This window comes from Nelumbo lutea, chromosome 1, assembly GCF_056320005.1.
Source record: "Nelumbo lutea isolate HS-2025 chromosome 1, American lotus-T2T, whole genome shotgun sequence".
NCBI lineage: Eukaryota > Viridiplantae > Streptophyta > Magnoliopsida > Proteales > Nelumbonaceae > Nelumbo > Nelumbo lutea.
Genome location: NC_142684.1, coordinates 204,258,243 through 204,273,635, shown reverse-complemented (window position 1 = coordinate 204,273,635; position 15,393 = coordinate 204,258,243). Strand labels below are relative to the sequence as shown.

The following is a 15,393-nucleotide window of genomic DNA, read 5'->3' as shown; positions in this document are numbered from 1 at the left end:
TTTAAAATGTGACAATCCAGTACTCGAACTTTCAAAATGTATCAATTGAGTACCTATTGTTAACCAACTATTAAATGGCATTTGAAAAAGACACAAATGCTCTTTTAGTGCCATATAATTTTCTATTTTTTTAACAACATCCAAACGTTGACAAAAAATTAACTGTCCTAAATCATTGCATATTTTATTAAAAAAAGTTGGGGTGCAAATTACCCATTGAGATATGACCCAACGTTGTTTGAATAGAAGCAAGGATTTGGGATTGTTAATTTTGTTATCAATGTTTGAATGGTTGATAAAGAAAATTAGATGACACTTAGAGGGCATTTGTGTCTTTTTCAAATGCCACTTAATGACTGGTTAACAATTGGTTAATGGGAGGTACTGGATTGACACGTTTTGAAAGTTCAGGTATTGAATTATCGTATTTTAAAGTTCAATGACCAAAGTGACACCTACGACCATAGTACAAGGCATTAATAAAAAATTTTCCCTATTATTTTATTGAAAAAGTATGGGTGGAAGTCGGGTGGGCTAGGGCGGTCTGGCCCGGCATGACACAAAGGCCCATGTGTCGTGCCAGGTTGTGCCAATTTGGGTCAGGGGTTCGACTTTCATCAAGAATAAGGCTTGCTCAACCAACTCAAGTATCTCAATTTGGGAGGCTCGGACGTTGAAAGGTTTCAATCGTTGAAATCAAGTTGGGATTTTGAACTGGCAACCCGGGTAAGTCAAATTAGATTAATTTTTATCATTTTAAAATTAAAAAAATGTCGTCTCTTTTAAAAACCGATTCCCCAACATGTTCACCATTGATGTTATTCAATCGCGTCATGATAATGTTAGCACTGATGCGATTGATGTCGATGGAAGTGGAATTTCCAACATCGTTAATGATACTAGGGGAAAAATGAGGGCCTTTAAGTTGAGTAGCCCGGTCTATAAATTTTTCAAATTAGAGGATATTGAGGGGAAGGAGAAAAGGGTCGCTTGCCAAAAAATGTAGGAAAAATTTAGTTATCGTTAGCAATGGTGGTACGGGTTAATTGAACAGACATCTACTCATACATGAGAAAGAAGAAGATGAAGAGAGAGAAACAACCCAAACACATATTGAGAGGGCGAGTAGTTTTGGTACTTTTAAATATTCACAAGACAAAAATGAAACAAGAACTTGCTAAGTATATTTTACATCCAGAACAACCATTTATATTAGCTGAAGATCCAAAGCTAGAAAAATGATTACATAGTTTTATAAACCCACAATGTAAAAAAGTTTATAGGAATATTATAAGAACTGATGCTTTAATTTTTTTTATTCATATAAACAAAATTTAATTTCTTGTTAGCAAAACTGAATTCTAAAGTTGCAATTATTTTGGATGTTTGGACTTTCAAATTTAATATTAGTTATATTTGTATTGTCGGCCATTTCATTGATGAAAATTAGCTTTTGAATAAAAGAATTTTAAGTTTTATTAGGCTTGAATGGCCACATAGTAGCCCAACTATTACTACAATATTTTAAATACTTTGTGTGCTTATGGATTATTTTCTATTAGTTTTGATAATATTAGCAATAATGATTATGCAATAAATATTTTAAAATCTCAAGTAATACCATGCTTAAATGGTAAATTATTTCATATTAGATGTGCATGACACATCTTAAATTTATGTATTCAAGATTCCTTGAAAATTATTTGTACTCACATTTAAAATATTAGAATTTGTATTATATATATAAAAAGTTTAGCGGCAAGAAAATAATAGTTTAAATATTTATGCCAAATTTATGGTTTAAAATATAAACATTTTATATTAGATATAAAGCATAGGTGGGATTCTACCTATGCTATGTTATGAAGTTGTATATCTCATAAATAAATTCTTTATGATTTTTATAATTCAAAAATGCCTAATGATATGATATTTGAAGAAGACTTGGAAATGACAGTCTTAATAAGAGATTTTTTAAAATATTTTTATGATGCAACTAATGAATTATCTATAATTTATTATCCAACTAATTGTAATATACCTTATCAATTAATGATAATTAGTGATTGTTTTGCAGAATATAGAAATATCCACAATTTTAGTGTATTGTTGAAATAATGGAAAATAAATTTAAAAAGTATTAGGATAATATTTCTCCCTTATTTTATTAAGTACAATATTATTCCCTAGGATTAGGAAAGATTGTTTATATATTTTACTTGAATCATATTGTGATAATATGAATATTGATGTAAGAAATAAAAAAAGAAGAAATTAATAATCTATTATTTGAAATGTACATTTTGTATGAATCTAAAGTTGTAGGATTCCTACAACTTGTTCTATTTCTAACCTTGAGCCCAATGGTAAAAGATAATTTTTTTTTATTTAATAAGTAGAAGGCAAGAATCTGCTAGTTCTACAATAAGTTTATTTACTGGATTTAATTTTTATTTACAATATTTTTTTTTCTAATTTAGGTGAATGGTCAAATAATTTTGATATTTTAGCATGGTAGAGTGAACGTTCAAAAAATTATTAAGCTCTTATCGCTTTGATACATGATCTACTAACCCCTCTAGTTCTCGATGACAAAATAAGCTGCATGAACGATGAAAGCATAAAGATGTACATCTGCTTCAAGGATTGGTTATATGCAGAAGATTTATTACAAGACAAATGAGGGCATGATACTATACAAGATATTTCACCCAAAGCAAATGATGAAAGTCATGAATGATGATTCATGAATTTGGCTACTTGTAAATAATTTTTTTGTCTTTTCAAATTATTGTAATTGTTTTTAATTGTATTTAATTTATTTGATATATATATTTATAAATTTTTAACAATGTATTTTTGTATTTTTAATTTGCAACCATATTGTATTTTTTATATTTTATTAATTTATTAATTTTCATATTTCATTTATCCAAATATCCAATGATCAAACATTTTATATATAATTTGTACCATTAAAATTTAAATGAAATAAAATTCCTATTTTTATTTCAATTTGTTATTCCATCTTTCTTATTTCAATTTGGTTAAGTATTTTTTTTTTCATTTATGTGTTAGATAACTTATAATTTTCATTTTTTAAAATTTTAAATGGTTTCCAATTCCCAAAGTTCAAAAGAGTGTTAAATATTTTAGTTTTACAATTTTATTTAGAAAAGAAATAAAAAATTTCAAAAAAAAAAACAACGTAGTCCAATTCGGCCTAGGCCCGTAACATGAGCCCGCTTGGGCCGACCCCAAAATTTTCATTAGGGAGGGTGACACAGCCCGTGACAGCTCACGGGCCAGCACAACATGGCCCGCCTTTTGAGTGCGCTGCCCACTGGTACACTTCCAGAAAAGGGAAATAAGTGTTTAGAAAAAGAAACTAATTAGTAATGGCTTTGGCACATGGCACCTAATAATAATCTAATACTTTTCTAATTAAACAACTACCATTTAAGTCATTAACATACAATTAAACTGTATACACATATATTATAATTTATCAATGCACATGTATAACACACCGGGCCAGACTCGAGTTACGCAAGACATCAACCCGAACCCAATCTGAAAAATATAAAAACCCGCATTTTCAAGCCCAAGGCCCAAAAAATCAATTTAACCCGTGAAAAAATCGGATTGGACCGGTCGGGTTCGGATTAAGCCGCGCCCAATTTGCACCCGTATGAAAAATTTCGTTGTAAGAAAATTAGGAAATGACAAAATTCTAGTACTATAGTCATGTGCAACTGTTTAATTTTCTTCACCGTCGAGGATTTTGACTATATTAGGATGAACGTGGGTAGCCCGACATCCAAACCCGCGAGTCGTGACTCATGAATCATGACAACTCCTCCCCCCAACCTTGGTGACAACGGGATTCGATCCTAAATCTCCCGTGCGGTTGGCGCCGTTATAGGGTTTTAGGGGTTTAGGGATTAAACAAACGGTCTCCTTGCAAAAGCTCCTGATTCTTCGAAGCGTTATTCTTGCAAGAGCTCCTAAACCTCCAAAGCAATATTCTTGCGAGAGCTCTTGAATCTCCAAAGCGGTATCAACCATGGCTACAACGATCGCTTCTCAGTTGCAGGCAATTAAGTCTTATATAAAAGCTGATTCAGAACCCACCAAGAGACCCTTTACTCGGCCTTCCATCATCTTCAATCCCAAAGAGGCTGCCGACACCGACCTTGACACAATACTCTCTATTGCGCTCACAGGTAAGCTCGACTTACTCATCATTGTCTAGTTGTTATTTTTTTTATAGTATTGGTTGCTTTAATATATTATGTTGTTTTAAATCGATTTTGCAGGTTTGGAGGTTCTAATAGACACGGACGAGCGTTTTAGATGTTACAAAGATGCTTTATTTAGTCAAAGGAGTGGAGAATTAGATAGAGAAAGGATGAATGCGGAAGAAAATAGCCGCATTGACACATCGATTAATTCGTATTTGCGGTTACTTTCCGGGCACCTTCAACTGCATGCTGCACTGAAGACACTTGAGTACTTAATTCGCAGATACAAGTAAGCATTAAATTCTGTTATTCTATGTTGAATTTACCATTTATAAGTTTTAGCGGGTTGAGTTGTGTGCCATCTAGAAAGAAGTTACTAGTGGATTACAGGGTCATCTTCCTCGCAGTTATGTTTAATTTGAATTATTTTTGTACTTTGGATTACAGGGCCCATGTCTACAACACAGATGAACTGGTCCTCTGTGCTTTGCCTTACCATGATACCCATGCTTTTGTTCGGATTGTGCAATTAGTAGACTTGGGGTAAGGAAACTATTCCTTGTCAAGAATGTGTCATTTAGAAAGAAGTTACTGGTGGCCTTTGCAATGCTTATTCTCTTCCCCTCCCTTTTCCATATGCAGAAACAGTAAGTGGAGATTTCTTGAAGGCACTAAAGTCTCAGGTGCACCACCGCCAAGGAAGATTATAGTTCAGCAATGCATCCGTGATATGGGGGTTTTGGAAGTTTTATGCAACTATGTGAGTTTTTCCCATCTCACTTGATTATGTTTCCCTTTTTTAATTATGCGGACATCGCATATTTAATTGTTTCTATAACAGGCGATGCCATCAAAGAAGTCCCGGCCTTCAAGACCAGTGGTTAGCTTTTGTACTGCAGTTGTTGTTGAGGTTCTAGGTGCCATTCCATCAGTTGATAGTGATAAAGTGAAGAGAATCCTCCCTTTTGTACTTTCTGGACTTAACCCCACTACAAAGGGAAGTCGAGATCTCAAGGTAAAGCATAATGATTTCTTTGTATGTAAGTTGTAGTACAAATTCTTATAATCCATTATTGTATTGCTTATATACAGTCAGGCTATTATTATTTTTTTTCCACTTTCCATCAAGTAAGCCTTATAAATTACTAAATTGGAAGTTATAAGAGAAAAATGCCACACATGTTTTCAACCATGGAGCAGTGCCATAAAAGGTGCACACTTAGACTCATAGGTACGTCTTGTTTTGTTAGAGCGGACCCTACTTGAGCAAAGCTGCACCAATCTGGAGTTTTGCTATATTTTGATGAACGAACCTTGATTTTGGTGTTGATTGTGCAATTTACTAGGTTGTGGTGCATAGCTGTGATGATGCTTAGAATCTAAACAGCCTTGCCAATAGAGGACTTAAATGTACAAGGCTACAGCCTTCATGCTAATAACAAAATACTCTAACCAATTGGGCTAATATGCTTTTTGAATTAGTCTATTTTGATTTGGATGCTCTTGCATTTTAAGTTTTTTTTTTTTCTTTTCTTTTTTTTTGTTTTTTTTTTTTCAAAATGGCATTGGACTTCTTTTAGACACACACCTTAGGTTGTAGAAGCCCTTTGTGCTTTAACTGCACTTCTTGCTTTTAAAACACTGACATGGAGAAGGGATGGTTGCCTAGGATGTATGTTATATAATATCACTAGTTTGAGATTGACTTGATATGACAACATACTTTTACAGTTGATAAGACATTTGGTGTAAGGTAGCTCACTACAGAACTGAAGTCACCATAATGGTTAGATAGGGTTATAATATATATATATATTGTCCTCCTTGCCCACTTGAAGATTACTCCAGCTTCCCTCGCTAAGAAAGAATCTCCATCATTTGCTATCTAAAGGTCCATCCCAAGCTTTTTGCCTGCAGTCATCCTATTATCAGTTTAGAGTCTCCCTCCAACTCAAAATTTTGAAATCCCCATTGCTTGACCAGCCTCAAACCTTGAAGTAGGGCCATAGTTTCAGCACAACCTTGCTTCTTGTCTGCAGCTTTCAGCCTGCCCTCCCCGTCTCTGAATACTCCCTCAACTCTAGAGGGCTCTATGTTGCCCAATGAGCTTTCACCAAAGTTCAATTTTACTCTTTGTTGTGCTGCGGGTGTCCATTGCACATGAACCACAATTTTTGCAGTTGAAGAATTTGCCACTACCGATCGCCCCTTAAAGACAGGGCTATAATTTAAGGAGGAATTAACAAATGGGTAAAGGAAAGAGGTTTCCTTTCTTTCCTTTTTTTTTTTGAAACAGAAACCGTGGTTAATAATTGTGCAAGATGGATGCCAAATAGAAACTGATTGATGTGCAAGATGGATGCCAAATAGAAGCTGATCAAAAAGAGATGGATGCCAAATAGTAGGAGGAGAATACCATAAAACTGTGCCATCATTTTTTTTTTTGATAAATGAGAGTAGTTTTATTAATTAAAAAAATAGTAGTACATTGAGCCTAGGAAGAGGCACGAGGTGTTGCCTCCCCCTAGGACTGAGTTATAAACACTAAACAAACACAAGCCTGAAACACAGTTACAAAGTGGCCCAAAACAGATCTCCCCTTGACACCCCTTGCTTGGCCAAAGAATCGGCTATTGCATTTGCTGATCTGCTGACCCACTGAAACCTGACTGACATATTCCTTGTCAGCCATTTAACTTTCTTTAACAGATCCCTGTAGCCCCAACAAGCTGTCTCTGGACTTGTCAACCAGCCCACTACTACCTTGGAATCCCCTTCTACTATCAAATTATTCACTCCAAGTTGACTGGCCATCTGTATACCTTGTACTGCTGCTAGTATCTCTGCCCTTACAGAATCACCAACACCCACTGGTCCTGAAAATAGAGACAACATGTTGCTATCTTTGTCTCTCAGAATCCTTCCTATTCCAGATGGCCCTGGGTTACCTTGGCAGCAACCATCAAAATTCAGTTTTACCACTCCATCTGGTGGGGATTCCCATTCAGCTTGTGATTTGTTCTTTGTGGAGACTGTAGAAGCCACTGATGCCAAGTTTCTCCTGAAGTCATCAAACGAGTAATCTGCCAACAAGTGTGAAGATTTTAGCCATGAGACTGTCCTTGTCATTATGCATTCCTTAATTTCAGCAAGACTTCTTTTCTTTTCTTGAAATATTCTAGCATTTCTCTCCTCCCATAAAGTCCACAAGGTAGCGGCTCTGATACATTTCCACATTAGCTTCCCTCTTTTTGTCAATCTCCTAAAAGCAGCCGGAATGAACAGTAGCTTTACTTTGGAAGGCAAGTTCCACCTGCACTGAAATAGTGCAACAACCCAGTTCCAAATATTGGTAGCAGAAGAGCATGATATCAGTAGATGGTTACAGTCCTCACCCTTCACTTTACACAAGAAGCACCAATTTGGGGACAAACACAAGTAAGGTTTCTTCTTTTGCATGTTTTTCATCGTATTGGTTTTACCCAAGTAGGCTACCCAACAAAATACTGCTATTTTAGCAGGAATTGGCCTTGACTAGACCTCTTTAACGTGGAACACCTGAGAGGAGGGATTGGAGTAGAGGGCTTTAAAGAAAGAAGCACAAGTGAAGGAGCCAACCGAGGTTAGAGACCAAACCCTTTTGTTCAGGTTAGGGGGGGGGTCCAAGCACACTAAGTCTAGAAGCAACAAGAGCTCTGAAACACAAAGAAGTTCTTCATCCCTTAACCCTCTTCGAAACCCAAAATTCCAGTTTAAATCCAAAGGGCCAATCAGGGGGAACATGGCTTCTTTCTAAAGAAGGAGATGGAATAGAGAGAAGGAAAGCGGTCTTTTAGGGGTTGAGTGCTCACCCAAATATATTCCCAAAAAAGAATGGAGTTTCCAGAACAAGCATCATACCTTACAACTTTGAGGAACTTTGGGAGAATGCCATGAATAGCCTTCCAAGGTGTTTTGAGCGAAGCCCTTCGGGATACCTCCGCGTCCCAACCTGATTCAGAACAGGATGGAGATCACAACCTTCATCAGATCACAACCTTCACAAAAGATTATTATGTCGTCTACTAAATGAAGATGGGTTACTGAAACTCTATCTCTACCTATTCTCCACCCTCTTAAGGATCCGACCCTATCCGCTTCTGAGAGAAGTCTACTAAAAGCATCAACAACTAAAGTGAATAGGAAAGGTGACATGGGGTCACCTTGTCTCAGACCCCTGCTAGCTGGGAAGAAACCGTTAACTACTCCATTGACTAGGAGTACAAGCTTCTTATGGTAATAAGGTCTCTCTGTAAATTCCATCTCGATTGATTTCTGAATTTGTATCTGGCTAAACCATCAATAGTAGTATTCAAATTTGTAAAATCCACCTCAAACTGAAGAACAAGGGGCTAGTAAGCAAGATCTCTACTAGTCTACTGGGCATCTGCATTTGGAGTAGACAGTTGTAAGATTTCTTGGTTTTCTTGTTGTATGGAGCTCACAGTAAGTTTGTTTTGAAGAATGCATTCAAATAATCTAAGCTGGCCATTGGTAATCATTTTATTTATTTATTACTAGCTTGAGTGATCTGTTGTTGGTCAAAAAGGATTTATTTCTTATGTATTAGGTTAGGTATTGTGGGTTTCATTGCTTTAGCTAGATATACTCAGATGATTGTAATGCTTCTTTTGGATGTATCTTCTTTTAAGATCTATGGGAATCAGACCTGCTGCCTGCAAATGGGTTGGGTCAACCTCACATACTGGAACCAATATGAGGATTGACAGTGGCCTATAGGAATCTGTGTACCATCTTAATGAGATTAAGGGTAAATTTTCTATTTTTTTGATAAGAGTAATTTCATCTTTTGATAAGTATAATTTCATTTTTTTTGATATGTATAATTTCATTTTTTCCCAAGTATAATTTCATCTTTTTTGATGAGTACATACTCACCTTTTGGATAATCTGTATAATTTCATATTTTATTTTTTATATGAAATTATTCTTACAAAAAATGAAATTGTACTTATAAAAAATGACATTATACTTGTATAAAAAGAAATTTTACTTATGATAAAAGGGTCAAGTTTCTGATTTACCTGTGCAGATATGGTGGGTTCCTAGAAAGCTAAATTTAATTGTGGGTGGACTAGCTAAATGGGGTGTGGACTCTTGTCATTGCTATGATAAAGTTAAAACCCTATGCATGTCTGTTTTTCATGTCGAGGATGGGGCTTTATTATTAGTTTTTTCTATAGCATTATGCATCCTTTCATGTACAGAGACTGATGTCTCTTTAAGACAACTAAAGTTACCTTAAGGAGAAAGATAGAGACCATGTAAGTTACCATGTTGGTTATTCATCAAAGAATATAGAGACCATGTTGGTTAATTCTGGTATTGAAGTATAGTTTATTTGGTAATGAGTGGAGAAATTTGGTTAAAAGAGTGGTTTAACCAGCCTTCCTAGGCAAATGGTTCTGGTTATTCAATACACAAACTCAAAATCTGTGGTGGAAGTTAATAGTGGAGAAATTTGGTTTCAGCAATGATGGTTGGGACCTGGGCAGATCTTCTGCTTCTTATGGCTGTTCCATCTGGAGAGGGTTAGAGAAGGTGCACTCAAGCTCTTTGAGGGGGGTGAAATTAAAAATAGGTGATGGAAGTAGGGTTTGTTTTTTTGGCTAGAAATTTGGTGTGGCAACAGGGCACTGATGGAGGAATATCCATCCCTATCTTTAATAGCAGAGGCTTGAGACAAGATTTGATGAATGTTTTCCAGGCTTTTCACTCAAATGCTTCTTTGCGAAGAACCTTAAATGCCACATTTATTACCCTTATTCCAAAAGTTGACGGGGCCGTGAATATCAAGGATTTTAGGCCAATCAACTTTTTGCACAGTTTTTATAAAATCCTAGCTAAAGTGTTGAGTGAAAGAATGAAAGGGGTGTTAGGCAGTGTAATTTCTAATAACCAAAATGTCTTTGTCCCGGGGAGGCAGGTGTTTGACTCGGTTCTCATTGCTAATGGACTTATTGACTCTAGAAGAAGAGAGGGAACTACGGGTTTGATTTGTAAACTTGATATTGAGAAAGCCTATGACCATGCTAACTCGAGATGCCTGGATTTTGTACTCGAAAGAATGAATTTTGGGCAACAATGGAGAAACTGGATAAAAGTATGCATTAAATCCCCTAATTTTCAATCTTAATCTGCAGGGTTTTTTTGGCAGTTTCAGAGGCTTGAGATAGGGTGATCCCCTCTCTCCCTTGTTGTTCATCTGTGTCATGGAAATCCTCACCCATTTTAGCAAAAAGGCCGCAGCCTCTAGTTGTTAGGAAGGCTTTGCAATTTCTCTTGAAAGCAAAGTTCAATCGAAGATGCAAGGTGTATCAGAAAGGCAATTTTAAGAGATGTATCAGGATACACGTTGGATACACATAGATACAAACACAAATCAAGATACACATAAATATGTTAGGAAATTCAAATATATCCTAAAAATCAAGGTTTAGAATGTTGATGTCGATGGAAATGCTGCTTACCAAAATATAGGACATATGTTGGAAATGTCGAGGGGAAATATTGTAAAAATTAGCGACATTGTGGAAATATTATGAAATATGTGGAAATATGCAATGATATTTTGTAAAATGATAAAAGAAGCATTAGTACATATTTCTAGACTATTATCTTATTCCCAACCATTATATAAAGCTAAGAAACTAAGATCAATAACAAATTAGTAAATGACGCTTTATTTATTTATTATGCATTTTGATGTTTTTACAAGGTTATCTGATATTTTCTTTTCTTATTTTTAATTCTGATTTATTATAAATTCTAATATATTTATTTCACACTAGTAAATAGAAATACATTTATTCTGATTTTTTAAATAATAAAGTTATAATACATTATGTTTTATTATAAATTTAATAAACTGATTCTCCTTTTTGTAGTATTAAGATTATGATAAATTCTGATTTCTTATAAAACTTAATGAATTTATTATGATTTTTAATACCAAACTTATAATAAATTATGATTTAGTATAAAATTTAATAAATTTATTCTATTTTTATATTAAATGTAGAATATGATTTATTATAAGATTTAATAAACATTTTCTGATTTTAATAAATCTTTTAAAAAATACTAACTAGTTAATATTTTATTACTTGAAAAATATTTTGTGTTTTATATTATAAAGTAATTAATTTATTCTTTTGTTTTTATATTTTGTTAATTCTTTTTTATAAATATTTTATTTGAAATATTAAATATAAATTATTAATGGAATAATTTATATTAATATATTGTATTATAATAATATAATGTACTGATATATTATATTATTAATGTACACTAGTGTAAATCTTGTTGACATAATAGGAAAAACTGTCTTTATTTTGGTTATTCGGACCAATTTGGTCGACATTTCCGAAATAATGTAATTTTTATATTACCATCCATTTTCATGTTGGTGAGCCTCGACATCGACATACGTCGGGCCACATTGGTGACATTTGAAACCATGCTAAAAATACATTACTAACAATGATTACAAGTTTTAAATGATTGTAACTAAGTCATTTAAATGTAAAAATCCATAATTTAATAATTTATTTAGTGATGGAATAATATGAATTAATTTATATAATGATTGGGATACAATTAATAAATGCTGAAAAATGATGGAATAAATAAAATGTGAGAAAACAAAAAAAACTAAAATATGAATTTGTATACATCAATTTTCAAATAACCAATATAAATATTATGTGTGTACATCAATTTATCTTAATATTTAGTAGAATATAAATTTTAATAATTAATTCTAGCATTTATTAATAAATATCCTTTAAGAAAAGAGAAAATTTACTTAAAAATATTAACGCATACAACCATAATAAACAAATGGGCATGGCCTAGTGGTAAGTTATGGTTGTCAAAACCTGTGACTAAGTTTCGATTCTTGCCATTGTTTAAAGGTTGTAGTTTTTATACCAACAAAACTAAATTAATGAGACAGGATTGTTAATTAGCTGAATTAATAAGAGAATTTGAATTAGGTGCTAAAATTCAAATTCAAATTTAAAGTATGAATAATTAACTATCTAGTGAAAGAAAAGTTAGAATTAAATCATAGTTTTCAAGGCACCAAGGCGAGGCTGGGCGTCAGGAGGCACCTTGTCGCCTAGTCGCCTAGGCGATGGAATTTTTTATATAGAAAACATAGATCCTAGGGTAGTTCCTTAGGTACCATAGCCATATTTCCTTAATGATTATTCATAATTTTCATAAGAAAAGTATACTGTTCATGTTAAAGTATAGAAAATCAACATATTCATGAGAAGAAAAAAAAGAAGGAAAAGAAAATTAAAAAAAATATAGGGTTTAGGTTTTAAAGTGTTTGAGGGTTCAATACAACATTTGGCAATGTTTGTATTGATTAAATTTTAACAAATAAGAAAATAATAAAAACAAATCAGTTTATAAACACATAAAATGAATATTTTAGTTTAATAGTGCCTATTTTATAATTATAATGTCAAAAATAAAGAATAAAAAAATATTTTACAATACATAGTACAAAACTGCTTGGTGATTAGGCGAGGCGAGCCTCGAAGGGCGCCTTGTCGCCTAGGCGTTGCCTTGACAACTATGAATTAAATATAGAAGTAATTAATGAGATTAATGAATGAAGGGTACTTGGAAAAATCGTGTATCGGGCTGTATTTCTAAATGTTTCGTGTATGAGGCTCTTGTCGGAATGATACATATCGGCCGATACGGCCCGATACATTGCAAAATTTTGAACCTTGCCTGAAAGGGAAAAGGTTAACATCCTCTAGTTTGCAGATGATATCTTATCTTTTGTTGATGCCTCTCTGAATCGGTTGGAAATGGTACTTGGAATTCTTAGTTGGTTTGAAGTGGTATCTGAGCTGAAGGTTAATTCGAGCAAAAGTCAGATTATCCCAGTGGGCCATGTCTCAAATTTAGAGGATTGTGTAGAGGTGATGGCTTGCTAGGTCGAGTTCCTTCCGGTGAAGTATTTGGGGCTGCCTCTTGGGGCAAAATGGTCTTCTTCTTCGGCTTGGGTCCCAATTATTGAGAGAATGGAGACAAATCTGGTGGCTTGGAAGGCAAAATGTCTGTCCTTTGGGGGTAGAGTGACTTTGATCAAGAGCACCCTCTCTAACCTACCTACTTACTTTCTCTCTCTCTTCCCTATCCCAAACAAAATAGCAAAAAGATTGGAACAATTACAAAGGAGTTTTTTGTGGAGAGGTTGGGAAGATGAAAAGAAAATTCACCTTGTCAAGTGGGATCAGGTGTGCCTCCCTAAGGAGGAAGGGGGGCTGGGAGTAAGAAATGTGAAAAGATTTAACTCGGATCTTCTTAGTATGTGGTTATGGAGATTTGCTTTTGAAGGGAATGCACGGTGGAGAAACCTAATAGCTGCTAAATATGGGGTGGAATGGGGTAATTGGAGATCGAGGGATCCTTCTCTAAGCTGGGGCAACTATCTCTGGACAGGCATAAAGAAGAATCTTGCTACCCTCTTAGAAGGGATCAGTCTTAAGGTGGGTAAAGGAGATAGAATAAAGTTTTGGAAGGACCCCTGGTGCTTGGAGGGCCCTTTGGCAGATGCTTTCCCTCTTCTTTTCCAATGTGCTGTTAATCAAGACTCATTAGTAGCTGAGAATTATAATTTTTTTGGAGGTACCATTATTTGGACCCCCCTTTGCAGAAGAAGTCTGTTGAGCTGGAGGAGTCTGTGGAGCTGTTGGGGCTACTTCAAAATCAGAAGATAGATATGAGCTTGGAGGATGAATGGAGTTGCAAATGGAATTCAGATGGTTTTCTCTATTAAGTCCTTGGTTCTAAAGCTGAACAATTTAGGTCAATCGGATTTTCCTACAAATAAGACTTGGATTCCAATTAGCCCCTCCAAGGTTAACTTCCTTGTATGACAATGGCTCTTGATAAATGTTTAACTAGAGCCAATCTGGAGGGATGTGGCATTCAGATTTGGACCCCTCTTGTGCTTCTTTTTCAGAAACGACAGATCACCTATGCATTCTCTGCTCGACTTCCTCCATGGTATGGGGACATTTCCTGAAAGCTCTGGGTATTAGCTGGGTTATGCCAAGATCAACCAAGGATCTGGTCTACTGTCGGAGAGTTGAAGGCCTCAACAAGAAAGGAAAATTAATGTGGAAGACCATTCCTGTAGTTGTTTTGTGGTCTATTTGGGTTGAGAGAAATAATATAATTTTCTGTAGTAGAGATAAAAGCCCTGAAGAGTTAGTGCAGAGAGCTGTGGGCAAGTTGATCTCTTGGGTGTTGGTTACTAAGGACTTTAAGCATCAGAATTTGGCTCACTTGTTTGGTTCTCAGTCTTGGATGAGTCTGTAATCTGATTTGTGCTCAGGCAGTCTTTTTGGCCTGGGTTTTGTTGTATTTTTCTCCATTCTGTCTGAATAAATTTACTTTACCTTTTCCAAAAAAAAAAATCATTAATAGCAGATGACAGGAATGCACAGGTGACTGACCTATGGGAAAATGCGGGGAGGGAAGGAATATGGTGCCCAAAGTTCATGAGGCAATTGAATGAATGGGAGATTGAAGACCTTGCCGGATTGTTGCAACAACATCTAGAGCATGAAGTGTCCCCCATTCCCCAAACCAGTATGATGAAAGAATTTGGAAGTGGTCTAAGGATGGAAAATTTACAGTCAATTTACAAAAATCTAGTTGAAGGGAGGGAGCCTAATTTTCCATGGAAGGAGATTTGGATGTCTCGTGCCCCCACTAAAGTTAGTTTCTTGGTGTGGTCTGCTATGAATAGGAAATGCCTAACTAGATTCGAGCTAGCTAGAAGGGGCCTGGGGTTGGAATCTCTGGAGTGCTTGATGTGCGGTCAGGTAGAAGCATCAATGGATCATTTGTTCCTGCATTGGTTTTGCTTTACAACCACTTTTGTAAACTTCTCAATGTTAGTTGGGGTCTTCCAAGGCATTTGTGCAATATGCTGAAGCCCCGGAAGCTGTTGGGGCTGAACAAGAGGGGTAAAGTGCTGTGGGGTACAATTCTCCTAGTGATCAGCTGGATTATTTGGAAAGAGAGGAACCATAGGGTTTTTGGGTCAGAG

At 35.1% G+C, this 15,393-nt stretch overlaps 1 protein-coding gene across 5 annotated transcripts in view; it reads left to right on the top strand.

Moving 5' to 3' along the window:
- The first annotated feature begins 3,947 nt into the window (after window positions 1-3,947).
- LOC148880504 (ARM repeat superfamily protein) overlaps window positions 3,948-15,393 on the top strand; it is a 67,924-nt gene continuing 56,478 nt past the window's right edge. For all 5 annotated transcript variants that reach the window (XM_088962427.1, XM_088962426.1, XM_088962424.1 and 2 more), the window contains exons 1-5: window positions 3,948-4,226; window positions 4,320-4,533; window positions 4,692-4,787; window positions 4,887-5,004; window positions 5,086-5,259. In XM_088962427.1, coding sequence (XP_088818553.1) covers window positions 4,067-4,226; window positions 4,320-4,533; window positions 4,692-4,787; window positions 4,887-5,004; window positions 5,086-5,259 — 762 coding nt within the window. In that variant the 5' untranslated portion in view covers window positions 3,948-4,066. The remainder of the gene's footprint in view (window positions 4,227-4,319; window positions 4,534-4,691; window positions 4,788-4,886; window positions 5,005-5,085; window positions 5,260-15,393) is intronic.